Source organism: Ambystoma mexicanum, chromosome 2q (assembly GCF_040938575.1).
Source record: "Ambystoma mexicanum isolate Mex_15411 chromosome 2q, UKY_AmexF1_1, whole genome shotgun sequence".
Classification (NCBI taxonomy): domain Eukaryota; kingdom Metazoa; phylum Chordata; class Amphibia; order Caudata; family Ambystomatidae; genus Ambystoma; species Ambystoma mexicanum.
Window position 1 is genome coordinate 718,075,271 of NC_090924.1, and position 27,559 is coordinate 718,102,829.

Consider the following 27,559-nt stretch of genomic DNA (forward strand, 5'->3'; position numbering starts at 1 on the left):
CAAGGACAGAAACGATCTTCATTGGCTGGCAGCGAAGGACGGATCCTGTTTAAATCACTGACCTTAACCCACCGATGTCTCTACGGCACGGCGCCAGCATATTTAAGAAGAAAATTCAGCTGGTATGAGCCAAGTCAATGCTTAAAATCCACCAAACAAGGACTAATCAACCCCAGCCTCCCAGGCAAAGCCACCGGCCTTGGTCGAGCATTCCCCAACCTGGCGATCTCTCATTGGAATAAACTGCCTTGCAGCCTTAGACTGGAAAGCAATACCCAACTCTTCAGGAAGCAATTGAAGACCTTTCTCTTCAAATAACTAGGCTTTTACTACATCACATCGGGTCGCTACTTTTGCTTCCCCTCTCCTTTCTTTTGTGTTGTCCCGTGAATCTCTGGTCCCGGAGTCTTTTCGTCGCGCCCTGATGCTTGCGAGCTTCGGCTCGTAATAAATAAATAAAATAAATAAATATTTGTGTGTTACTATTCTATTGCTCCCTTCTGAAGGCTTTATAACTGACTGATAAATAAATGATTAATAGTTTATGCAAGAAACCTCGAGTGTAAGAGTATTTGAATACCTGTATCTGTGAATCTTTGTGCAACTCCACTACAGCTCACATTTCCCCTCTTGCGATCAGCCTGGCTGCTCAACACGCTACCAAAACTGTGTAGTACAAGCTTATACCAAAGGTTGGGTTGCCTATACCTGTAGTCATAGTTGTTTGTAGTGTTCCCAGAGGGTACTGCATTCAAACTTTCCCTAACCATCCCATCCTAAAAACGACAATCTCCCTTCACTTCATTGCAAGCATTGTAAGCAGCTCTACAGATAAGGGGTGCATCGTCCACTTTTACTCCCTAAAAATAGGCAAATGCTCCCAAAAAATAAAAACAAAAACAGGGAGTAAAAATACTTACAACAAAAATAGGAAGACATGTTCCCTGCTTTCATCCACGAAGCTCCAATATGTTTGGACCAGTAGAAAACGTAGTGCCACAGGAAGAAACTTGTATAACTACAAGTAAAACACTGTTTTTAACGTGCAGGAATACTTTGTGCAAAGAAATATTCATTACAAAACATTTTTATTTTACAGTTTAATTTTATTCGCTAATAAAATAATCCCATTGGCAACGATACTTACCTTTTTACTCCCTAGATATTCATTTTAATCCCAACGTAAAAAAATAGGGAGTAAAAAACTCACTTCAAAATCTTATCTGGAGCACTGATTGTAAGTATGCGAGTAAGCCATGTTTAATCAACATGGCACCCACTATAATGTACTGTCTTTTCAGCATTAAAATAAAGCAGTTGCACAGTTGAATGTAAAAAATAAAAATTCTCGATTTGTATGTGCATATATCAGAGAAAAGGAAATTCACCCTCACCATAGTTTGTCAGGGAAATGAACAGGTGATTTTGAATGAACTACGAAGACAGCCTGGGGTTTCTTGATATTCATTGCTGCTAGAGCAGACAGCGACTTATGCAGGCAACTCCTGTAGCAGAGCGATAATGAATCGAGCATCTAGAGCCTTCCCTGCGCCCTCCTCCATTCTGCATGCATCCTACCCATGTAAGGTTTGAAAGTGTTGGGGGTTAAGAGCCTGGGTAGCTGGAAGATGCAGGAGATGCTTTTAACCCACTTATGTAACTCCTCCTTACTGGGTGTTGCCAGATTACCAGGAGACGCCTTCAACTCCTGGACACCATAGCTTTATTTCTATGCGTGCCCTACACAGAGGTCTATAAAGAAACTGCTTGCAAAGACATGTCCATCTTGAAGGGGCGCAACATGGTGCCATTCTGGAGAGATGATCAATAGCTCCCCCTGGCAGGCTGCCTAGACACATTTCCGACTAAGTGGTAAATAAGGAGGCGCTATGTCCTGAGGTGGCGGCCCACACTCTAGGAAACTGTCCGCAGCCCAAGTTAAGGGCCCAAGCACAGAGAGGATCCCTTAACAAGGGTGGCGGGCCCAGGCCCTTACCTACAGGTTGGGCCCACCACTGAGGGGCATATCGTCATTAGCACCAGTGTAGATCCCTAAACGGTCGCCAATGGCGTTTCTTTCTTTTTTTTTAAATGTATCTTTCTCTCGCCACCCGGCGCAGCACAGTGGTGTAAGACAGGCAGCCCGTTTTCACGTCATCAACACTGAAGGGGGACGGCCTGCCCGACTGCAATGTGCGGCGTCGGGCAGCAAGAGATAATTTTTTTTATTTTGAAAAAAAAGAAAACACCATTAGCACCCATGAGGGAAGCTACAAGGGTGCTAAGGTGAAAGGGGAGCAAGGAAGGGAAGCGGCCGATATGAACCAAACTGCCCACAAATGCAGGCTTTCCTTAGTAAATATAGCCCGCGTTCCGAGCATTCTCATTGGTGGAAGGCACCTCCCAGGGTGCTAAGTAAGTGAAGTGGAGCCCGAGAGGAGTTATGATGCTGCGTGAGAGATCATGCCGCCAACTTTAATTTGCCAAGTGTAGACCAGTGGTGGAACTGCTTCAACAGGAGAGTATTTACCACCTGAAAGGCAAGTGTTTGTAGGCACCCCTGGGTATACACCGGTTAGGTTTCATGTTTGGAAACACCTATAAATTGCATGATGAGCATGAAGTTCGTTTTAGTTGCCCATTCGGCAGGGATGCCTGCGATGATAGTCTGGAGCACCTTGCGGATGCTTGCCTGTTTGAGTGCCAGGTCATCAGGTTTCTGTGTATTATGGTGGAGCTGGAGGATGTTACCCTTTCTAAGCGAGTGGGGGGGAATAAAAATCGAACCAACCTCGAGGTAGATTATCCCAAGAATTCTACACCTGTGAAGCAGGCTGGGACCAAATAATCGCAGGCCCACCCCTGGAGAAGTGAACCGAGTATGTAGGCAAAGCTGGTGTGGGGCCGCAATGGGGAAAAAGCGTACAAGACTTGAAACTGGAGACCTTCAGCAGAAGCCAAAGAGGCCTGGAAAAATCTTGGCTAAGAGCAGGGAGGTCTAGTAGGAAAATGCTTTTGGCAAAGGCTGCATAAAACAGGTTCTGTTCCTAGCGCTTTGAGTAAGGGACTGGAGAGGAGACAGAGTATTTGAGAGGGCAGAACAAAGCCTGCATGGAGCTCACACTCATTGGCTGGGTCCTTCTTAAAGCATAAGGCTTTCGCACAGACAAAGTTGTGCATTATACAGCCTAGTGTACCGGATTTACAAGAGTATAGGTCAAAGGGACTGGACATTGGAGTATATAGAGATTTCATTACAGGTTGAGGGTATGATCAACATTTGTGTTGTACACTTGCCTAAGTTTAAATTTTAAACTGGGCTACTCTGGCAATTATGTCCCAAAATCGGTGGCTTAAGAGGAATGACAGCATTTGTTATGTGGATTGCAGACAAGATTCTTTGATAGTGCCCAGCCGTTCTCTTTCCCAACCCATCTACAGGCTTGGGTAGAGAGAAAGGGCTGGGCTCTAGAAATGAACACTCCCGTGCTGCGCTCGTTTATTTGATCGGATGATCTGGATATGTCTCTGAAAGGTCACAGGTCGTTAGAGGTGGACACAGTGTACACCATAAATAATGAATAAAAATATCACTGAAAACACTGCACTCTGCGTGTAAATCTCGTTATGTATGAGATACAATAATAACTAAAAATTACAAGGTAACCAGGACTGTCCACATGTACATGCTTGACCAAGTAGAATTAAGTAGGTCAGGGATTCTTTAGACTGTTGATAACTTGGATATAAGTGCTACATCAGTAGCAGAGTTGTAGCAAGTCATGTCTCAGCGCACATAAATGCTGTCATTTGCTTTGGATTCGATGTGATCATTTCGGCCGCCTTGTCTGAATACGATTAAGATTTTTCAATACTATACTTAGTTTTACTATGCAGACTTCTCCACAATGGCTAAAATTTATTTTATTTTAGTAATTATTATTTTCTATCGTAGGTTGTGGTGTTCTGAAAAGCAGCCATTTCTGCAAACTTAACCATGGCGTAAATTGGCGCGGAGGCAAAGGTGATGTTAAGGAGTAATATGAACAATCTCAATATGTAAGGAGTACATGATGGGGAATTATCTAGTCGTTAGGAAGGGTCTCTAAGTGATGTGCGTATGGGTCTAGGGGTTGGATGGAAGTGAATGAGCCGTCTTCGGGGACCTCTAGACCCATCCCTTCCACTGTAGGTGTTGTCACTGGTCTTGAGATGTGCTTTGACTGCTTCTCTGGATGTTTCTTCAGCACTGCTTGAGGGTTCCAAATTGAGGGGAGCTGGGAGCTATTTAACTCCTGCTTCTAGCATAGTAGAGTCTGGTTAGCTTGAAGCCACCAGGTGCTACTTTTGACTCCTATGGCCAAACTGGTGCCTTCCAAACATGTACATGTGACATTAACTTTGAAGTATTAAAGAATGTTAATAAAGAAGAATTAGAGCACATCTAATACACATTTAAACAAAATGGTTCATACAAAATGGACAGAAAGTTAAAAGTAGCATCTCTGGTAGCTCCTGGATACCCTGCAGTAGCTCCTGCCTACAGGGTGATGCCTGGCACCCAGTTCTGGTTTGAGCTCCCGCTCATCCAATCTCAATTTTTAACCCTGCTGCTTTGTATATTGAAATCTATATCAAGAGCATGACCATCAACAGCAGTAATGTGGAGGACTGACCAGACCTACCCCCACAATGAAGGGCTCTGTGTAAATAAATACTTTAACTTTGATTAGTGCTAAACAGTAACCAAGCCGCCATCGAAAGCTTCAACATCAAGACAGTCGTCTAGGCACAGTTAATTGTGGCATTCTGAGGGACCTACAGGAGTATCCTAACTGGTCCTAGGTAAGCTCTGGTCTTTGGAAGAGTACTTTGTTGCCTTTTTTGAGGCAACTTCAGAACGCTTTGTCCTTCCCAGACGCTGAGCTCAGTCTCGCCATCAACCTTTACTCTGTCATTATACTCCATGTGAGAGATTTAGAAAAATAATTCCACGACTCTTCCACTGTTTACATTTTAGGTAGGAAGGAGGGCAATACACAGGACAAGGTCACCTCTTCTATTTTGTGTACCTATATGCACTACACTGATCAAAAAGGGAAAATAGTGGCCAGATGGCAAAGAATTAGGTTAACGGAGGAGGAAATACATGGCATGGTGGCTACTATGCTCAAACAATTACACAGCCACATCAAATTGATAACATACACGTGTCGGCTATGTGAGCAGAGACCAAGTTATGGCAGAATTTACACAAATGTGGGAGCCACTCTACTGATGTCGAACATGGTTCAAATAACATGTTATATGGGGTGTACCCCTCTCCCGAGGGTCTAGAACCACGTTTAGCTCACTGCACACGAGGAATATTCATTTGCTTATCAGTCTGGTCTCGCCCACAAAGGCAGTCCTGTCCCGAAATTGCAGGCAGCTGTCCCTCTGAAGAGGAGTTCCATTGGCATCCCCAGACACTTGTTTCGGCCGTGTTGGGCATACTCAGTGAGGTGAAGCTGAGCCTCTTTAAGGCACAGTGTGCAAGTGCCCCACATCAGGATTGTTCTTAGTGCCTTGGGGTACAACCCCAAAGTTTACAAAATGTACGCACGTGTGGGTGCCCCTCTGAAAGATGAACGTGGTTCAAATATCCTGTTCTGTGGGACGTATCCTGCTCACACAGGTATGACAGTGCTGATGTGCATTAGCAGACTTGCCTGATGTCTCTGCAGCTGCCATGCGGGAGAATGTGCAGGAAGCTGCTGCTTGATCCTCCTGTGGGTTGGTTAACACCTTCCTCCAGGGTACAGGCAACCTTGACAGGGGCTCTCCTGTGTGTCTGTGCTTCAAAGGAAGTACTGACAAAGCCACACTCGCATCAGGTTGTGGACTACTGGAGTACCTTTGAAGTCAGTAGACATGGAAAAGTGATAGTGTTAGAGTAGCTGGAGGAGAGGAAGATAGAGGGATTGCACCATCTTGGTTTCTGCTAGAGCTCTACAACGTCCTGTGTCCCCCACACCCTAGGTCCTATAAAACAAGGGACGCCAGGTATGTCGTCAGAAAGCAAAGGGCACTAGCTACAACAGTCTGGCTGGGACCCTTTAAAACATGCTTGCTTTAGGCCAATGCGGTGTGAAATGTTGCCTCTATAAGGAGGGTAAATACCTCCATCCTGGATTCACCTGGAGCCTCAAGACAAGGAGGATTGACTGGATCACTGTTAGAGATACATCCCTTTACCAAAAGCCATGGTGTTTTGATTATTTTCTCAAGATGAACCGGTTCGCCATTCTAGCCATTCACTCCAAGTGCACAATCAGTATTTCTCACAGTCATGGGCTAAGGGTAGTCTAGGGATCCCTGGATTGGGCCTCCCAGCAACCCAAAGTCCAAGGAACCACAGAGCTGCTTTTTGCAGTCCCTGAACTGCTTGCTGCACTTCGAGCCATCCAGATGCCAGCTTAACCTATTGCAGCGGACCCCATCAATCAACCAGATGGGCTCTGTGGAGTCAACTGGTTCGCCCGCCAAATCTAGCAGATAGAAGCCATCAACTAGCTGTCTCGAAAGCCAAATCAATCAAGCATAGTCTTACTGCCGACTATTGCTATCCCGACCTTTGTAAACCTGTTCATCAAGCAGACTCCGCACAGTCTTGCCAGTGGGAGCACACAACTTGAAAAGTCTCTACATCAGCACAACTGCAGCAAAAGCACCTAGAAGTCCAGCGCAATGCTGTCGAGCACTCAAAGACCACAACAAAGGTATTTTGTATATGCCCTATTTCCCAGGGCCATTTTGAAGGGCCAAGGTGACTTAAGCCTCTCCCTATACCTTCCAAGGACATAGCCTTAAACAATTGACCTTGTTGCAAGACTCTTACCTGAACACCCCTGCTTATCAATCAAGAGGGGGCATTTCAAACAAAGTTCATCAGTGCTTCTCTTTCAGGGGTGGGTTTATAGTGTTTTTAATTAGTTTGCTTGTGTGACCTTGATTGGGCATTGTTTTATTTTGGATACATTGTATTAAAGTTATTTGGGTTGCTACATCAGCTCACAGCCCTCCTGAAGAGTAAAGCCTGCCCTCGGCCCATGTTACCATGTTACACCTTTCGGGCTGCGTCCGTTTCACCTTTATGATTGGGATCACTGTTGGTTTAGTAGTAGTTTTGGGATGTGCAACAGAAGTAGACATCAAGAATGGGGAGCTACTATAAGGTCATAAGATCGACTGCGCCTACTTTTCTTTCAGCAATGAAACTCTTCATGAATGCAATGAATTAGTAACAGGATATTCTAGATCTAAAAGCTTAAAAAAACCTTTTCTGGTTTTTATTTTTGAAAGAATTGATATGATAAACACTAGTCAAAGGACCATCGGGTGATGGCAGGGAACACAGAAGTCATAATTTTCTCTTAATCTGCACCCAAAGAGAAGATTAGAGGTCTCCGACTTCATCCACCCCACCCATGACACTTCAAAGTGCAATAATTTCAAATGGTAACATCTTACAGCTTTAGTAAATGGCTGGCCTTGTGATTAGACAATACAATGTAGTGCTTGGGGTTTATCTTACTGCAAGTCTTGCATTCACAGTTTTTTGCTCTGTGACCCTGCATGACCCAACATGAGTGGCCGGCATACCGGACCATGTAACCGATGGAGTCCGCCTACTACAAAACAACCTTTACAATCAAATTATCTTTATCAAAGACCCCTATGACTCAGGAATCTACCTGACCTGTGCCTATGAAATACTACTGGCACTTGCCGGTAATCAGATGTGCCAAGTCAGCTGCATAGCAGCTCTGCTGTACCCAAGCATCAGGTCACCAAGTATCCAGCCGAGCATAATCTCCAATGGCTCCGTCTTTCTACACATATGGAAGACTTTCACCTCTTGAAACCTTAGCCCCAAACCAGAAAGGGTTGCTGCCACTTCAGAACTTTTGAAGAATGTACACAATTTTGACATCTTAAATTTGATTTACTATAACCAGGGAAGGCCTACTCTCTTTGTCTTCAATGGAGAGCAGTGTTAGCGACGCAGTCTACTTCGAATAAACTTGGCTGTGAGATTTTTAACCCTAACCTGATATTTTTTTTCAGTCACTTACCTGTAACCTGTACTACTATTTTTAACTGCACAGTAGATCGATTTTAACCAATATATTTTGTGGGCATTCTCTTGTTGACTGTTACAAAGCATTACTTTGTAACTTTAACCACACATTTATCACAAGAGTCAGTTGTCCTTAAAGGAAACCCTGTTGCCTAATTGTGGGTTGGTCTTGCACCTAGGGCATGTCTCCACACCTGGGATGCTGCCTCCTGTCCAATGTGCTGGGCTACGAGTGCATCTATTCCTTGGGTTTACACTGAGGTTATTCGATCAGTGTTTTTTTTTGTTTTTCAGCTTTCTTTTACAAAGGGTGCACACCATGCTCCTCCCACGGCAATGTGTTTTGTTCCCAGTTTTCCAAAATAATCAGTTTTCCAAATTCCTGCTGAGCCACAAGGGTGGCCTCGCCTCCTCTCCCATCAGCTTGTGCTTTACTAGTCCTCATTCGTTTGATGGGCGTGGCGAACCAGCTTAGAAAAATAGTTGCAGTATTATAACCTGTGTAAGGGTGCAGAAGCAGGAGTAAGACACAGCTGGAGTTGTTGGCATATTTATTAGTAATGAAAATAAAGAGAAAACCTAACTTTCCAACTCAACTAAAAATGCTACAGAAATTGTCAAGATGCGTGTATACACTGATATAGTGCACTGTTGTGTCAAAAACATACTTCTGTCCCTCACACTTTTAACTAAACTAAAGAGGTAATGGATCTTCTTGGCCCAGAAGATTGGCTCTCTTCTTCTGGACAAAGGATCACAGTTCCAGTTGTTAAGTGAGATCTTTACCTGAAGGAATGACTCCCTTGCCCAGGTCTCAATCCCTTTCCAAGACACAAAACAGAGTTCCATGTTGAAATGCCAAAAAGCAGTAAGGTTCTCAATTCAAACTCAAATGGTAAATTTCCGGTTCAAACATCAACATTCCTTGTTGCCCATAGTTGCTTCTTCACTTTGGGGTTCCTGGTGAATGCCTCCCTTCTCCAGGTGTCATGCTCTCAGCGTTTTTCCTCACACAAAGCCAGAGTGGTGGACTCCTTTCCCTGGAGTATAATTTCACTAGGTTTTTTACGATTTCACAATGCCAGGGGAAGGACTCCCTTCCTCTGACCTTTCTTGGCTTTGTTTTCACACTTCTTGGCTTAAGTTTCACAGTTGACCATGCCAGGGGGAATGTCTCCCCCTTCCCATAGCCTTTCTCATATACTGTGGCTGATGTGGGCCCCAGACCCGTATCACAGTTGCTTTAGTCATTTGCTTTGGCAGACCCGGTTCACAACCATGCCAGATACTGCCACAAAGATGACGACTAGTGATGCTCTCCTTCTTAAGAACGGGGGCCCCAGACCCTGCTCTCTTCTTTGCATTTTACTCCTGAAAGACCCGGTTTACTCTCCTGCCAGGTATGATTTAAAGTACTCCTCTCTGTTATATATGGGTCCCATACCGTTGGTTTAATGTTTCTCAAGCCCCCTTTTCTGACCAAGACAGCCCATGTACCTTCTAGGTCTCCGTCATGCCTCATTTGATGGTCGCAGGCATTTCTGATTTCTTTGTTTGCTTTTCCCGCTCTCCTATGGCTTCTGCGGTACTTGCAGTGCTTCAGCAGTGTTTTGTTCTGGGCGCAGTGCCTGTCTCTACATGACTGCACTGTCCAGCAGCTTCCTGCGTCGGGACTCCCATTTCCCCAGCTCTCCAGTCGGCTTGCATGCTGCGGACCAGGTAGACACGCCTTGGTTCCTCTCCTCACGACCCAGAGAGCAACCTCTCCACGCTGGACGCCCTCCCAGCTCATGGTTCCTCCTGGGAGGGTTTGGCAGCACTGTAAATCCTTCCTTGGTCTTTATTCGGAATGGACGATGGCATCTGGACTTTCAGGTTCCAATGGGGATTTTTTATGGCTCTGCACCGCCTCTTTGTCTCAGTACTTCTTACTGAAGTCATAGTCAAGTCATCACTACTCTTTCTGGCCTCAGTGACTGCTGCATTATCAACCTCACAAACGTACATGGGAAGAGCAATATGCAGGTGTGTGGCATGGGGCAAGGGGGAGTGAACAAGTTGGGTGGAGGTCTGGAATACTGCATTTTCCTTGGAATGTCGTCCCAGCTCCCACAGGGGTCTCCTCCCCATGAGCTCCTCCCCTTGAGATCCTCCCGCTGAGTACCACCCTCAGGGGGAATATCGGGTAGCGGCCTCACCTCCCTTGCCTCAAGTGACGACATCCAAGGGTTCCTCATACCAGGCTCAATGTAGACACATTGGTCAGAGCCCACAACCTTATGCATACAATCAAGAGGAAAATAAATTAATTGGAGTACAAATTGGAAAAATAAAACCTAAAATGTCAAGCGAAAAAAGTATTTATAAACCACACCATGTTTTGACAAAAAGAATGTCAACAATGTTGGTAGTCATTCAGAAGAAGTACAACTGCGCTGAACTTCTTAATTATGCAGGATGGGGTTTTCACGTCTTAGCGACGCAAGCTTATGTGAAACTATCTAGTAAGGAATAAAGCCTAAGTATTTACGTCATTTATAAAGTGCAAGCCTAGTCAGGAAACAATGGAGCGCTGTACAAACGAGTTACAGCAAGGGGTTACAAGCCGGATGCAGGGGTGGTAGAGGTGTAGGGTTGGGTAGGCGTGTGAAGATGTGTGGAGAGGGGAATCCAGAAGGGGAGAACAGGATTGAGTGGTGCGATTGGTTAGACGTTCTTTGAAAAGTAGGCTCTTTAGGTCCGTCCTGATGGAAGGAGGGTTAACGATTTAGCAGCAGTTTAGGTCAAAATGCTTCTCCTAATTTTGTAAAATGGCAATATTCATTCTCCTAACATTTGCACCAAGTGCTTTTAAACTTAACTATTCAGATGCAGGGCTTGTGGTGTACTGTATTATCTTCAAGTACATGAACTGAAGAGACAGAACGTCTGATAAATGAAACATACCCCTTTTGGTTCAGGAACAATCAGATGAGTGCATTTTTTATTGAGGCTGAGCTGGCAATTTCCTCCATAAAACGTTACCAAAGCCCAGAGTGTATTGCGGTCTTCAGGAGAAAACTAAAAGAAAAACAGAATAGCAGGTTTTAAAGTGAGTAACACAGGACTGGCAAAAATGTTCAAAAATAGACTACAGAACATTCTAAGGGGACAACAACTGCATTTTCTCGAACTGCCCAAAATTGTAAAGAAATAATGCTACATGTGGACAAAAAAACAAAAATCAACTTGAAGATTTGCAAAATTTAGTACAGAGCTTCATGAATAATCAACAACCACAACAAATTGATTTAAAATCAAATAGAGTTGACGGGACTGAGGAAAAAAGCAACAGTTACTAACCCACAGGAGAAGTCGGAAGCATAGTTTTGAGTGGCCTTTGAACACAAACACCCTAAAAGTGCCCAATTTAGCACAAACATTTTAAGGTGCACTGCCTAAATTTGGGTGTAGGGGGGAGAATTGTGAGGGTCACATACGCCCCCACCACCCTGGACAAAATGTTTCCTGATCCTGAACTCTGGGCAAGCAGACAAGTGTGGGGGTACGATGAGGGGAATGCGGGAGGGGAGGGGGGGCACTCAAATACTAAAAGCTCGAGAAGACACCACACAAGCTCTCTAAAACATGATGCAAGATCAAACTAGCCAAACCGGTTTAATCATTTTTTATTCAGAAAGGAGCACACAGAGTTTGTATTAGGCATAATGAGCAAAGAGGTTAACCCACAAAGACAAATGGTGCCTTTTCGTTTGCTGAAAACGTAGCCAAATGTGAATTAACTGCTATACTAAGTTCAGTGATAGAATTAAAAGGGTTAGGAGTGACCGAGCAGTCGATAATACATTCTTTTTATTTATTTTTTATTCACATTTCCCTAAAAGGCCAAACAATAAAAATCACCAAATTGTTCCTCTTGTCACAATATCACAGTAAACTATAATTCTTAAAATAAGGCAACAATTTCATATGGTATGTCCATACAGCAGTTTATACTAAAAGCTTTAATCATAAAAAAGTACAAGTACATTCGTAACATGGGCATCTGCAGCAAATGACATACATTAAACAATGAAGATGCTCGGAATTTTCACAAAAGTAAGCCTGCGTTTCAAGCACTCGGGCGCTTCCCTTCCCCCTCTCACTCACTTTAGCACCCATGTAGTTTTCTACAGGTGCTAAATGGTGTCTTTTTTTTTATAGGGAAAACAAAAGAAAAATACTTATCATGCGCGCCGCCAGGCAGCGCAGTATTGTTGTTCCACAGTCCATTTTCATGTTGATGACGTTACAGTCACCAACAATGAAAACGGACTGCGGCTTTCAGTAGCACTGTGCAGCTCGGTCAGGGCTGCAGGAAAGGTATCTATCTTTTAAAAAATATATTTTTAGAAACTAAAAAAACATTAGCACCCTGTATAAATGTACACTGGTGTGAATGGCAATATGCCCCTGTGCTGCAGGCCAACCCTTTCGGTAATGGCACCGCTGCCCTCATTAAGGGACCTTATCTTGGGCGGCGGGCCGTTACCTACAAATTCGGACCGCCGACTCAGGGCATATTTACCGTTACAGCATTTCTGATGATTGTATCCGCTTAGATTCACATGCTGTGCATATAGACTGACATCTAGTGGTAACCGTGGAGTATTGCATTTTGTCTTTCGAGGATCGAAAGGGGACGCCGACATGGGCGTGCCTGTAACACTATCCCTAACATGACGTGTAGTTTACCCAAAATCCCTCACGCGTTGAAGTCCCTCCGATTGTATTTTATCTGCCATGAGGGTGCGATGTCAATGTTCCTTCCATCCGAGCGGGGACGAAGGGTGGGCGCATCTGAATCTAAGAAGATACAATCATCAGAAATGCTATTACGGTAAGTAATGCATGCCTTCTGATGCTTAGAATCACATGCTGTGCATAGACTGGCGAGCAGTACCCAGAGTTGGTGGCGGGATGTGAGAAGTAACAGTAGTGAAAAGATGTCTTGGTACTGCTTGTCCCACCTGAGAATCTGACCTAGAATGAGTGTCTAGGCAATAGTGTTTTGTAAAGGTGTGCACAGAACTCCAGGTTGCCGCTTTGCAAAGGGACTCGAGAAGAACATTTGCAGTGAATGCTATTGAAGGCCCAGAGTAGAGTGTGCTCTAGGCTTGAAGGGCAGATCGCTCTTGGCAAGAGTGTAGCACAGTGTGATGAAATTGACAATCCATCTTGAGATGGCTGATTTAGAGACAGGGTCCCCTTCTCTACCAGCTGCCACTGAAACGAAAAACTGTTTTCTTTAGTGGATTAGTTCTTTCTAGATAGTACATGACTGCCCAGCGCACATCCAGTGTGTGTAGGCTTCTTTCTGCCACGTTAGTGGGGTTCTGGAAGAATGTGGATAGTTCTATAGATTGGTTCACATGGAACTTAAAAATGTATTTGGGCGCAAACCGTGGTGAGTGTGCAGAACCACCTTATTTCTGAATTGTGATTGAAGGGTCTATAATTGAAAGGGCCTGTAGTTCATTGACTCTCTTTATCGAAGTGACTGCCACTACGAAGGCAGTCTTGTAAGTGAATGCTTTGAGGCTTGCCTTGTGCATAGGTTCAAAGAGAGACCACATAAATCTGGTCAATACCACATTTAAGTCCATCTGGGAGCTGGGTTAGAAATAGGGGGATTAATTTTTTAACCCCTTCCATGAAAGCTTTAACTACTGGGATCTTCCACCACAACACCTTTCGCTGGGACGTGGTATAGGCTGAAAGTGCAGCTAGGTGGATATTCAGCGAATTAAAAACTAGACCCAATTATAGTAGGGGAGTCAGGTATAGTACAATATGATTAGGAGAGCAATCAATGGGATTGATGCTCTTGGAATTACACCAGATGACGAAGCGTTTCCATTTATTGGAGTAGCAATGTCTGGTGTGAAGCTTTCCTGCTTCTCCAAGTATATCCATGCATCTCTGAGGGAGTTGGAGGTGCCCGAACTCTATGACCTCAGGAGCCAGGCCGCTAAACTGAGAGTCTGCTGGCATGGATGAAGTTTTTCCCCCCTTGTCCTGAGATAGCATGTTGTATGGGCAAGGCAGTTTCATCGGAGGAGAGAGAGCCATCTCCAGCAGATGGGAGAACCAGGCGGGCCCCCATTGGGGCCACCAATATCATGGTGACTGGTTCCTGGTGCATGTTGTACACAATCTTGTTGAGTAGGGGAGTCGGGAGAAAATCGTAAACAAATTTCCCTGACGATGTTATCCACAGACCGTTCCCCTTGGATCAGTTTTGAAGGTACCTGGAGGCGTAATCTGGGCATTGCGAGTTCTCCAGAGTTGCGAACAGGTCTGGGAAGCCCCATTCGGCAAAAACATTGGAGTCAATGTCTTTGTGTAGTTGCCATTCGTACTCTAAGGGCAGTGGGAAGTCTCTGCTGAGCACATCTGCCAGAAGATGGAGTTCCCCTGGAACGTGTTGAGACAATAGGAAAATCTTGTGTTCGAGAGCCCATTTTCAAATGTTCTGGGACAGTTTGGATAGCCCTGTAGAGTGAGTGCCCCTTTGCGTGTTCAGGTAGTACATAGCCATAGTGCTGTCCGTGAGGATCAGTACTGTCGTTCCCTGCAACGCCTTCAGTGCTTTGAACACCACCGCTAACTGCTCCAACAGTTTTATGTGGTTGGATGCTACTGCTGGGGGCAAAACGCTGTGCACCGTCTGCTAAAGGAGGTGAGCTCCCCACCCCGTGAGAGATGCGTCCGTCATGAGAGTGGCTTCTACTGCAGTGGTGGTGAAGGGTTTCCGTAAACCACTACTGCAGAGAGAGAACGAGGCCTCCGAGACAACCACTAGATCATCCCATTGTCTGCTGGCTTTACACCACTGGCCGTTGAGCCACTCTTGCATGGGGTGCATGTGCAAATGTGCATGAAGAACCAAGTAAATGCCATTATCCCGCATAGTCGTACCGTCACCTCTCGACTGGCTGCATAATGAGGGATCTGAAACAGCATGTTTTGAACCCTCTCGTTGGTGGGGGAAGACAAGACTGTCTTCTGTCCGAAATAGGGCCCCCAGAAACTGCTGGACTTGGCTGGGGTTCAGGCTGGATTTCTTCTATCTTAAGGAGAATCCCAGACTGAAGAGTACGTCTATCATCCTTTAGGTGTTTGACATGCATGTTCCGTAGGAAACCCTGTTATGAGCCAGTCGTCGAGGTAAGGATAAAGCGGGATGGATTGCCTGTGCAGGTGAGCTGCTGCAACTGCCAGCACCTTTGTAAATACTCTTTGGGCCGAGGCAATGCTGAAGGGGAGGACCTTGAACTGATGGTGTTTGTTCTCCATCATGAACCTTAGGTATTTTGTGTGTGCCGGCAACATTGAAATATGAAAGTATGCATCTTTCATGTCCAATGTTGCCATGTAATCCCCCTGCGTCAGCAGAGGGATTACTTATTGCAACGTTATCATTCGAAACTTTTGTGGTTTGGAAAATATGTTCGCTGGGCGCAAGTCTAGCACAGGGCTCATGGTGAGATCCTTTCTGGGTACAAGGAAGTACACTGAATAAATACCCTTGTCTGCATGTAGAACAGGGACGACTTTGATTGAGCCCTTTTCCTGCAGGATCTCAACCACTTGCAGCAGGGCAGGATCTTCATGTGTTCTAGTGTTAGACGCCTGGACTTTGGTGGTCTGAATTGAGGTGGCCGGCTGAACTTGATGCAATAACCGTGGGTCACCGTCTTGAGCACCCACTGGTCTGTGGTAAGCCCCTCCCACATGCCTAAGAATGATGTTATACGTCCCCCGACCGGAGAGGCATGGGAGGGGACCTGGATCTGGGAGTCATTTCTGACAGGAGGCCAGGGAGCCTCTAGGGGTGGCATTGTAACCCCTTCCTTTCCCACGGCACTGTCCTCTAGGTGGATACTGATTGGGGGCAACGGATCCTGGTCCTGAGGACCATGTGTTACCCGTTCCGTATTGATTATGTGGGGAACGCGAGTAGGACTGTCAACGAAAGGTGCAGCGAGAACTCCACCTAGCTGCTGAAAGGGCCTTTGAGTGATTTCAGTCTTGTTTTCTTTTTTTTGCGGTATACAGCGCCTCATCTACAGCTTTGCCAAACAGGTTGGACTCCTCCACTGGTTTTTTGATGAGACGCTTGCGTCTCAGGCTTGAACCCAGAGTTTTTTAACCAGGCGTGTCTTTTTAAAAGGGTACCCTGGGTCAGAGTTCTCCCTGCTGTTTCCGCAGCATCTAAGATGTTTTTAAGTGACACATCCTGCAGGCCGTCTTGTAGCAGGTTCCACTGCACATCACAATAACTGGCCAACAGTGTGGTATTGTTTGCAATCCTGGTGGAATACGCCGCTGCAGTAGTGACTCGTTTTCCTAGGGCATACAGTTTTTTGCAGTCCTTGTCCGGCGGTGCCTCATCCGTGGACAAGGGTACCCACGCTCTCTTTCCTGTTGTAGTGACCACAAGAGAATCTGGGGTGGCATGTCCCCGAATATAGAGGGGGTCTGTAGGGGAGGGACGAAAAAGTTTCTCCACCCGAGGGTTCACAGCCCTTGTCTGTGAAGGGATCAGTAAAGAAGTAGCGAATGGAGTTTAGCAAAGGGATAGCCTGACTGGCAGGTGGCTTCTCCTTTAAAATATCCTCCACAAAGTCAGAGTCCTGCATCGCTTCCTGCATGGCTATTTGAAAATGTTCGGCTGCTTTTTTCCGAATGGCATTAAATACCATCTGGTCATCTATGGGAGTTGCCTGGCGCAGAGGTGGGGAGGCGCGAGGATCCATGCATATTGTGTCAGGATCTGGGGTATTGGTAGGTGACAAGCAAGGTGGGTTATCCACCAGTGGTTCATCTCCCCAATCAAGGACCTGGTCAGTGTGATCCTCAAAGGGATCATCATCTTGTAAAAAGGGGTCTTGAGTATCCTGATCAGTCAGGTCAAAGGCCTCTGCATGAAGAGGGAAGGAGGTCCTCGGAAATTTAGAGACTGAAGGGTAAAGCTCCTCCTCCTCCGCCTAGGCCTCTCCGGCATGGTAAACGTTTCTGAAAATGAAAAGGGTGTCCTGTCCATAGCTCAGGTTTATTATAGCGACGGCAAAAGCAGAGGGGCAAAGAGTGGGAAAGGGAAATAAATTCTTGAAAGAAATGGAAACTCCAGGACCCCACTCTCCCTACTGTATAGGCCGGCCAAAGGCTCAGGCACGCGGTAGACAGCGTCGACCGGAGCACCAGCCGAAGTCCGGGGCTGTCTCCCGATGTCTTCGGCAGTGGCAAGGAAGTAGTCGCTGATGAAGGGGACGAACATATATAAACTACTGGAGGTCGTGGGGAAGAATAAAATTTGCAATTTATAAGAGCTACGCATAAGGCGACCAGCTAGTTGGGCGGAAAAAAAACAATCTGAGGGACCTCGACGCCTGAGGGATTTTGGGTACACTACACGTCACGTTAGGGGTAGTGTTACAGGCACGCCCATGTAGACGTCCCCCTTCGATCCTCGAAAGACAAGATGCAATACTCTGCGGTTACACTAGATATCAGACTATATGCACAGCATGTGATTCTAAGCAGATTCACAAGCATCAGAATCAACTTTTCAGAGTGAAAGTCACAATAAAAAGTGTTTTATTCTTCATCATTCCCCCACTTACTAGTCAAACGGGCCAAGGAGGGCATATTTAATTTCAATTGTGTTAAATATGACCTTGCATTGGTCAAGAGATCCATACTTAATCTTTCTGCGAATTTCACCAAGAGATACCATTTGACAGATTTCTTTTTCTGCCCCAATATCTTTAAGTCTTTCGTTTCATTTTTTTTAGAATCAAATATTTAATAAAGCATTGGTTCTAGAACAGTGGACCATGATAATAAAACAAAGACATACAATTTCTTTTTATATCACGCAACCAGGTATGCTTAAATGCAAGGGCACTTTTCTAATGTCTTAAATTATCTTTCTGTTCAATTCTAAAAGTAGGTCAAGTTAAACTCTGTCCCAGATGTTAAGTTGCGCAATTCTAATTTTGTCTTCCAAGACTAGGTCCCACCTCCAGATGTACAGAGAAAACTCGGGCTGACTGAGGTAGATTTAATATCAGTTTCAAAATGTACTTTCTATACCTAGGAGAGCAACTCCCCCATACCCCTTCTACCTATAATGTAAACAAAAGATTTGTCATTAAAAACAACTTGTATTGAATGGTCTATTGGCAACCATCCCACTCTAATTGAAGAATCATCATGAGCAACTTGCTGCTTCAGCATCTATACGTTGTGTACATCGAGCTGATCAGCTAGTGGTTACACCAAACTATTGAAATATTCCTTGCTTTTATTGCAGTTTTCCAATGACATAAATAATTTGGTCCAATCAACCCCTACTTACTGTGCCCTCCAGATAGGCATATTTATTAAATAACTAAGAGAGCCTTGGGGGTGGAGGCTAAAAGGACAACATAATCTACTTATTCATGTACTGCAATATTCATGAAACCAATGTGGTGTGTACCTTGTTAATCTTATCTAATTAATTCATATGGTAACACGTTTATGTATAAAGTAAAATAAATGAGACATTCATTTCATATTTCTAAACTTAAATAAAAGGTGTTGGGTGCCACTCCATTCAACCCATAATGGACCATGGGCTTCTTCAGTGCGTGTCTGCTATTATTGCAACCACGCTGAAAGGCCAGCCCTTCTCTTTTAAAGTTTACCATGATATTTTTAGGTTTACCCAGTCAAATGCCGTACTGGAGTACAATCTATTTTAGGACAGTTGTCCTTTTTAAACAGTGAAGTATTTATGAATAATCGGCGAAATGTTGAGAAACAGATCCTCAACATCCCAATGTCAAAACCTGCCATATTTTATGAGCCCCTGAACATACATGAGCCACGGCAAGAGCAGCGCCACAGCCAATAAGCGGATAAATGACACTGTGGAAATTATGAAAGACTTACTGTTGGCACAAACAAAAAAGCCCCCCCTATCCCCCTCCCCCCCAAGACGGTTGAGCTACGACATTAGTCTCTGCCCGGTGCACAGAAAATGCTCAGTAACCAATGAAGTCAAGGGTTCCTTTCCAGAGACACAAAGAGGGTCATGGGTCGAGGGGGGTGGGAGAGGGAGGGTGTTCATAGGGTCTAGTCATGTGTGGTGGAAATATCTGATGCAGGTGGAGATTGTTTCACATGGGTAGTTGAAGCCGTTATTGTACAGGCCTAGCATGGTGCGGTAAAGCCATGACTCGCAGCCAGAGGATGTTCTGTTACGAAGCTTATTGTTAACGTAACCCACTAAATGTATCTTACTGATTTTCTGTATGAACCCCATTGTGCAGCCAAATTGAGTATCACACAGGAGGCTAACATTGATCCATTATTTTCATTCTTGTATAAATTATTCTGAAAAGGATAGCAACCCCACACAATACGGGGCGGTAAAATCCAAGGGTCCACACTAGAACACTCTTTATAGATTGTGACAACTATCCCCAATTTCCATTCCTGTAGAGTTGATATGGCTTCAATTGCTGCTGGAGAAAGACTATAAATGATGGAGCACCAGATAGAAATCTCAATATTGTAAATAGCACTTAAAAAAGCCAGAATATATGACTAGAGACAGAGGGGCAAACCCCCCCAAACTCCAGGGTGCTGTATAATAATGACCACTAAAAGAATCAGAATTCATGGTAAGGGTATTCAAAGCTATAAATATTAATTCCAAGTGGATGGAGCAATATTTGCTGTATGCCTGCAAAAAAATCTCGAGAGCATAAAACTTGAGATAACAGCTACAAAGTTTCAGAAACCCTTGCCTTTGCTGCCTGGATTAACAACAGGCATTTCTTTGCAAATATTGTCTTTCTGCTTCCGTCTGGCTGAGACAGGCTTTTCTAGCTACAATTCTATCCGTTGTATTAGGAGGCATTACTCTTAATGCTGATAAAACAATGTTTCCTAGTCTGATGAAAAGTCCTGGCTTTTTTTCATTTATATTAAATAAAATTATGCAGGCGATTCCCTTTCTGAAAGGGAAATAAGCTCATCAGACTCCTCTTTAATAAGCTCCATGCCAAAAGCATAGAGTGTACTTGTGCTTTGCAGCATCAACGCAGCACCTACTCCAACAGTGGCATAGAGCGGGGTCAGAGGCCACAGGGGCCCTCTAGACAACTGCAGTGACACCCAAGTCTCTGCAGCGCAGGGGCAGCATTTACAATATGCACCCCTGTTACAAAAACTCCATAACCCTGAAGATGTTGTCCTGGTGGCACACACAACTGTAAATATAAGCCATACCGAAAGTTAGGGTATTGTGGACAGCATCTTTCAGACTTATGCCAGCCACATTAAATTGATTTCATAGGTATCGGCCCTGTGGGCCCAGTTCAGCTGTGGAAGGATTATGTGCATTGCTCCCAGACAAGGCCCACCTCGGTCCACTGACAGGACTAGCCTTGGGGGATCGATTCTCTTTATTCCTTTCTAAGGAAGGTAACCTCCACAGGACACTGACCTGGGAACAGAAACCAAGAGCCACACCCAGAGCCAGACCCCTCACCAAGGGGCTGCATTTCTAAAGGTCTTTGACCCTATTGAGCAGAGGGTCGGAGTTAGGGTGAGTCAGAGAGGGGTCTACACAGTTTTTTGAGGGTTCTGCCATCTTGATTCTCTATGCCTCCCCTTCTCTTCCCTGTCCCACCCCCATGTCTCTTCTGGAGCAAAGCACTTTGGATGTGATATCAAAAGGGCAAAGTCCACACATTTCAAGAGCAGGGATTGGACCTCTAAAGCAGACTATCTTTAGTCCAATCACCTGGGGACTTTTACCTACAATAGCAGGGGTCTCCCACCACTTTATTGAATCATCCTGAAGATTTCAATGGACCCTACTAGGAGAGCAGTCCTTCCAAAAGGCAGAAGCTAGCTATGTGCCCTAACCATCCCCAGGGACCTTTGGGTGTGATCTGCTGCTGGAACAGGACATGCCTCTCTTGACAGCCACAGCGATACCCAGGACCTTACAGTGGTGGAGGACCCCTACAGTTGTGTACCAGCCTCCCCCATGTTTGGGAGCCCAAGAACAAGGGCACATTTTGTCCCAGAGTCTCTAAGGTGGGACTCACAGTAACCACCTAAGAAGTGACCAGCAGTACCCAGGACCGCACTGTGTTTAAGGACCCCTGCAGCTGTGAGCCAGCACTCTCCACCCAGTGTTTGGGAGTACCGATTGGGACTCAGCACCCTGAGCACCAGGCCAAGACAGCCGGGATCCTATTGTTTTTCACCATTGAACTGCTTTGTGTGTGTTTCAAGAACTGTTCAGCACATTGGAACCAGCAGGACTCTCCGTTGCTGCCTTTTTTGAGATCTCCTGACTGTCACACAGCGCTAAGAAGTCTGGTTTGGTGCTGTCAAGCCATCAAGAACTGCAAAGAAGGTAATATTGACTGCCAACTGCCCCTTTGGTCCATTTTTGGTTAGGCCACTTTGAACCTCTTTTGCTCACAAGTACATATACTTTTTCAAGAACTTTGTTGCTTTTGCTTGCCTTTCAAGCCCAATTCATTACCCAGGCTGCTGCATCTACAATCTTTGCTTATTCTGTCTTCTTTCTTCAGGGGTTTTGTGTAGTGCTTTTTTCTAGTTTGTTATTATTGTACATGGTGCGTTTAATCAAAGTGTATATATTTTTATAGAACCGTGATAGGACATAACATTATTTTGGACTGTAATACTTCGCTGTTTGGGTTGCAACTGAACCACATTCACAATCCTCTAAACAGTAAAGCCTTTCCTCTGCCCACGCTACCAGAAAAGGCAAAGGAGGTGATCTCTTGACTGTGCCTGTTTCACCTTTATGATTGTGTTGTCTCTTGGTTGTAGAAATGCGATGGATGAGTGTGCATTTCAGCCTCTACTCCTCCTTGTACTCCTGCAGGGCAGAAGTAAATTCATCATACCTTGACATTGAACATTATTTATCAGACCATTGTTTCCCGGCTTCATTCTTGGGAGAACCTACTGAAAGTGCCTGAAGCGTTCTACATATCTGCAATTCAAGCTTTTCAGACTAGGTGAACATTAAGAAAGCAGTATATTGTCATCACTATAAAACACTAGAATTTAGCCTGCACTATGTCCTGGTCCAAAAAGGAACAAATAAGGTCTCTTCTGTTTGTGCTAATTTTACCAGGTAACGGAGTAATAGAATAGAGCCTCCATGTCTATTACTCTATACCAATTAGGTGTAGGTATCAAGAACATTGTCATTGTACTTGAAAAATAATGTTTAAGGTTTGCAAAAGAATCTGATCTTATTGGTCCATGTGTCCATGGCACAGCTCCATTAAATGGGCCAATAATTTCTTTACCTCCAAACGTGAATCAAGAAAACGTAGAAGTGGCATTACAAACCAGTCAGCTTCTTTGCTCATACAATCAACACCCAGGCCTAGGTGACCACATTTTTTATTAAGATCACCGCCATCATGCAGGCTCAATTGTTGATACAAATTAGACAAAAGCTGGAGCTATTTTATAAGCAACAAGAGTGGATAGAAAAGTCAAAATAGGACACTAAAAAGTCTCAATCAACTAAGTCTGTCAACCTCAGGTGCCCAGTGCTCTCGTCCCAGGGTGGTGGCAGACTTTGTGAGCTCACTAGATACAGATTGTTCTGCGTCCTATACACATGTTTTCTAACAAAGACTTCTCCACAGGTCAAACCCAAAGTCCCTTGTGAAGGACTAGTCCTGTAGCTGTCATTTCTAAATGCGGTGGGATCTTGAGCAAGCAGTTCCCACTACTGTTCTATATTCTCCCAGGCCCCCCATCCACCTAGCAGGTTGTACCCCTGAACCTCCCCTCTTCTCACATCCTCTATACTGTACTCAGTCTTCCCAGCCTGGTTCTTGCCTTTGACCATCCTTGGACCAACTCAGTCACCTTGTTCCTTCCTGCTCTTCCTATCTTAACTCTAGACCACTAGGCGAAAACAAGCAGGGATTCTGGCCCCTGCCCCAATGCTCGACAAATGCCTGGCCCTGGCCTTGATGGGCAAAGGTCCCAGCGGGCCCCTAGCATAGCAGCCAGCATTTTAGAAAGGGGTTTGAGGCCTCCCTCAGCCTGCCAACCAAAAATACTAAGGAAGGTGAAATGTATGACCACGGTCCTCAACTGTCAAGCAGCCCCTTGCTCTGAACCAAACATTCTTGCCTGCCATAACACTTAGCAGGGAGATCACAATCCTTTCTGAGCTTCCAGACTGCCCCCTTGCCTCATCTGACCAGCTCGCATACGTTTATGTTCTTCATGGGATACAGCGCATCTATTGGAGACAGAGAGAGAGAGCAAGAAACAGATAGTGGGATTGACAGGTGGCATTGTGAGATTGAGAAATGGGACTGGTCTGCAAATGACCAGGCGTAGGAGTGCAGGGTTGCTGGTAGGTTTGCCTTGTAAGGCAAACTCCCTAAGTCTAACTTACTCCCCTCTTAGATTTTGTACCACTTTAAACTACACACACAAACCACCCACAGATGGCCAACACAGGACTAGCCATTAGTTCATCAACACTAACGAAGCAATGAATAAGCTCTCCTCTTCTGCCCAAACATACTCTCCCACATCAGCGGCTAACCAGACAAAGCACTGTAGATCTTGGGCTCTATCAAATGTATAGCATACTCCGATGTTTCTTTACCAAACCCAAAGAAAGCAGATTGGCACTCAGAAACCGGGTATTTCTGATCTGCACCCATCCTAGAAACTGGGTACTTCTGACCTGCATCCATCGACAGAAAAAGTTTTGCATCTGCCTCACTCACTAATTAACCCCCCCCCCGTTTTTGTTTCAGAACCACAAGCAGTAAAGCCATCATTAGTGGGGAAAAGGGCACTATACAAGACAGCTTACATTATCACATCCAGCCCTCCAGATATGGTGTGTATCAGGCCTTTTTACGCACATAAATCTTGTCAATATTGGCCCTTTTAATTCGTCCTTGCGTGCAGTTTATGCAGGCTATTTAAGGCAGCATCCCCATAAATCATGGAGTGCATTGGTGATAGCCTGGCCAGCAGCCACTTGCAAATCCACTCTTTACTTTAGCAATCCACACAGTTCCTGAAAGAAGCAACTGGTATGAGTCCTAGACTGTTTTTTCAACACTCTCCTCTGTTAATAATTCTATCAAGATAATACTCTGAGTAATGTAGATGGGAATGTGTGTTTAGTTCACTTTATTCAACTGCCTGTATTTTGTAGGTTACAGTGTTATTAAAGCATTTGAATCATGAACATGCTTTTCACATTGCTTCAGGACACATACATACAGTATTGTGTAAAATAAACTATGCCTGCATTTCGGCTTCCTTTTCCTCTGTTTTGACCTGCTTTATAAGAGGCAGCGCAGTTGCAGCAGCATGGGCATTTCAAACTTCTCTTTTCATCACAGAAGCACATCAATTGCATTTAATGGCGTGGGGTTCTTGATGTCTTGAAGGTTTAGGAAAGCCTCACAGCAAGCAGTTGTTTGGCATTTGTGAGAAGGACAAGCTTTTTGTGTTCTATATGAAGATGTGGGGTTTTTTTGTCTTAAGATTGCATGGGTTTGCGTGCATGGGCATGCATGAAAAGGCACTGTACATAGTTTGTCTTCTTGGAGAGCAAGTAGCTTGGTATGTGGTCTGAACTCCCTTTCTGACCACCCACCCACAGCAAGCTGCTATATACGTAGGTAGAAGCATCGCTGTATATATTTTTAGTGGCACAGATTGTACCGGTACCGGTCAACAGGACTGCTATATATCCAAGCAAAGTAGACTAATTTATCAGCAGAGCTGCTATACGCATGTCATGGCCCAGTGCCAATTTTTCAGAGCATAGCTAATTGCATCACGCCCACATTTTGTTTGCAGAACTGCTATGTTTGGGGAAAGTACCCACATTTCTTAACAGAGCTGCTGTAATGACAAAGCACCAACATGTGTTGGCATTTTCTGCAGCAAGCTAAAGTACTGAGCAAGATCAGGGTCTTAGCTCTTCCCACCAGTATCACTACAATACAGAATTCCAGTACTCTGAGGTAGAAAAAAATAGATGGGGGGGCGAGGGGAGGCGGTGTTAGACAGGGGTATTTAATAAATTGGGTGGATTGGGGGATGGGCTATATCAGCGGGGGGATCCCACCAGCATTAAAAATACAGAAAATGTATTCTAAATTGCATGAAGGATTTTCAACCTCGCAGTAAAGAATTTGGTATTTTTACATAGATCCATCCCACTATCCTCCTGAACTAGCGTGATGCAAACTGGCAGACCGTGTTGTATTCTTGTATTATGTTGTTCCACTATACAGCGCTTTGATGTAAAGCGCTCTATAAATAAATAGATAAATAAATATGGTACTGCCGTTATATACTTCAATCCCTCCTACTCAGTATTGAGCTTTTCAAAACTTCTGCTTCTCCCATATCCGATTACTGAGTCCCACTCCCAAAAATCAAGCACATTTCAAAACCGCATAATGAATCTCCTGACTCATACAAGATAGTCCAAACAGGCTGATAGCTTTTGACAAGCCAGTCATGTCGGGAAAGTCTCACATGGAACTGCCAGTGCCCTAACCCTATATGCCCTTCTGAGTCAACAGCATGTTGGGAAAGGTAGCTCAGTGCTTCAATAACCCTGCTGCAGAGATCATTGTGTAGCCAAATCCTGTTGATACGCGAGTTAATCCCTCTGCATCAGAGGTGTTTGTTTAAGATGCAGGTAACATTAAATTGTAAGAGAGCCAACTTAACTCGCGACTTATCAAAAGGACTAAAGGTGCAGTGATTCAGAACACACATTCATCAGAGCTGCTTTACCTGCAATGGCTCACAACACACGCATCTCCATCAGGGCTGCTATATTTGTAATGGCTCAGAAGCGGCACATCCCATGAGGGTGGCTATAATTGTAATGGCTCAGAACACACATCTCATCTGGGCTTTTATACTTGTAATGGCGTATAGTGCTGGTAAAACATCTGCATTCAAGCAAGTGCTGCATCTGGTGAGACACACGTCTAACTCTCTAATTGCCAGCCTAATGGCCAAAGGAAGGTGTGTACACATCTAAAAAGGAGCACCCAATGGTAAAACTGCACTGGATTTGTAAATGGAAAAGGCATTTTCGAATATTTATTGGTGCCATGTCAAAAGACAAAAAGGAGGTGTGTATGTATGTGAGTTGCGTGTGCGTTTCTCCCCCCTCCCTCCCTCAAAACAGGAATTCCAGCAACAGGCAGTTAGACCAATGAACTACAGAAGATGGCAACAAAGAAAGTGAGAAGGGAAACGGAGGTAAATAATATGACACACAATAGGAGTGAGGTATAGAAGCAGCGCAAGAGAAATATAGAGACAGTAAAATAAGAAAACACAGATTAACAGCAGACAATGAGATCTGGAAATACAAAATCAATACTACAGAAAGGCAAAAGGCAGTACAAGAAAGTTACTCAAAAGGAGTAGCAACAACAACAGAGAAAATTAAAAAAAACAGATTAGCCAAAGTAATGACATGCGAGAGTAAGATAAATGATATCAACTGATGCAGCACAATGTAGGAGGGAAGCAGCAATAATAGAATGCAGAGATGAAGAGGCAGAGTGATGTACCAACAGCCCTCAAAACGTGACATAGCAACACTTAACGGTGAGAGGCAGAACAATATAAAGTAAGAGGCAGGGGAAACAGTAGCAATGGGAAGGAGAGATGGAGCAAAAGCATGGAGTGGCTGTCAAGAAGGTAGTGCCAGGCAGCAACAGTAGGCCGAAGAGGTAGACAGGTGATGCTGGTAGGGTGAGGGACTTGATTTATGGTGCAACTAAGCTGGTATCGGTAGAGGTTGTTACCAGAGTTTTAGTGTCCAAGTATAATGAAGATGAAGCTGGGTAGAGCGCATCAGCAAGTTCTTTGCCACTAATGTTTTCGAACAAAGTTTTCATTTTACGGACAAACTGGATAATTGTCGGGCAGTTTTTTACTCTTGCGAAGGATTTACTCTCAAATTAAGAAAATTGGGAGTGAAATACTCCCATGCCAAATTCTTATCTGGAGCACTGATCACATCCTTTATCTCTTATAAATTCATCCTTGTGTTCCCCAACTTGTCCTGATGTTGGCACCTGTCCAAGACGGTTGCCTACTCCCGAGGTCACTGCATCCCCTTTCCATATTTTCCCTAGCCTCTTCCCAGACCATCCTCAGCCTCTTTTGGACACCACAACTTCCTAGTACGGCCAACTACCCCTGATCTTCCCCAGTTCGATCAGATATTGCCCCCTCCTCCTAGATATACCCCCCTCACCTCACAGCCTCCACTCCACCACAATGGTTGCATCATGCACATAGGTGCTC

General features: G+C 44.7%; 1 protein-coding gene across 1 annotated transcript in view; it reads right to left on the reverse strand.

Annotated features, from left to right (window-relative positions):
- The window catches only part of PAXIP1 (PAX interacting protein 1), a 584,896-nt gene that overhangs the window by 416,744 nt on the left and 140,593 nt on the right, over window positions 1-27,559 (reverse strand). Inside the window, exon 5 of the mRNA XM_069647937.1 lies at window positions 11,069-11,182. Coding sequence (XP_069504038.1) covers window positions 11,069-11,182 — 114 coding nt within the window. The remainder of the gene's footprint in view (window positions 1-11,068; window positions 11,183-27,559) is intronic.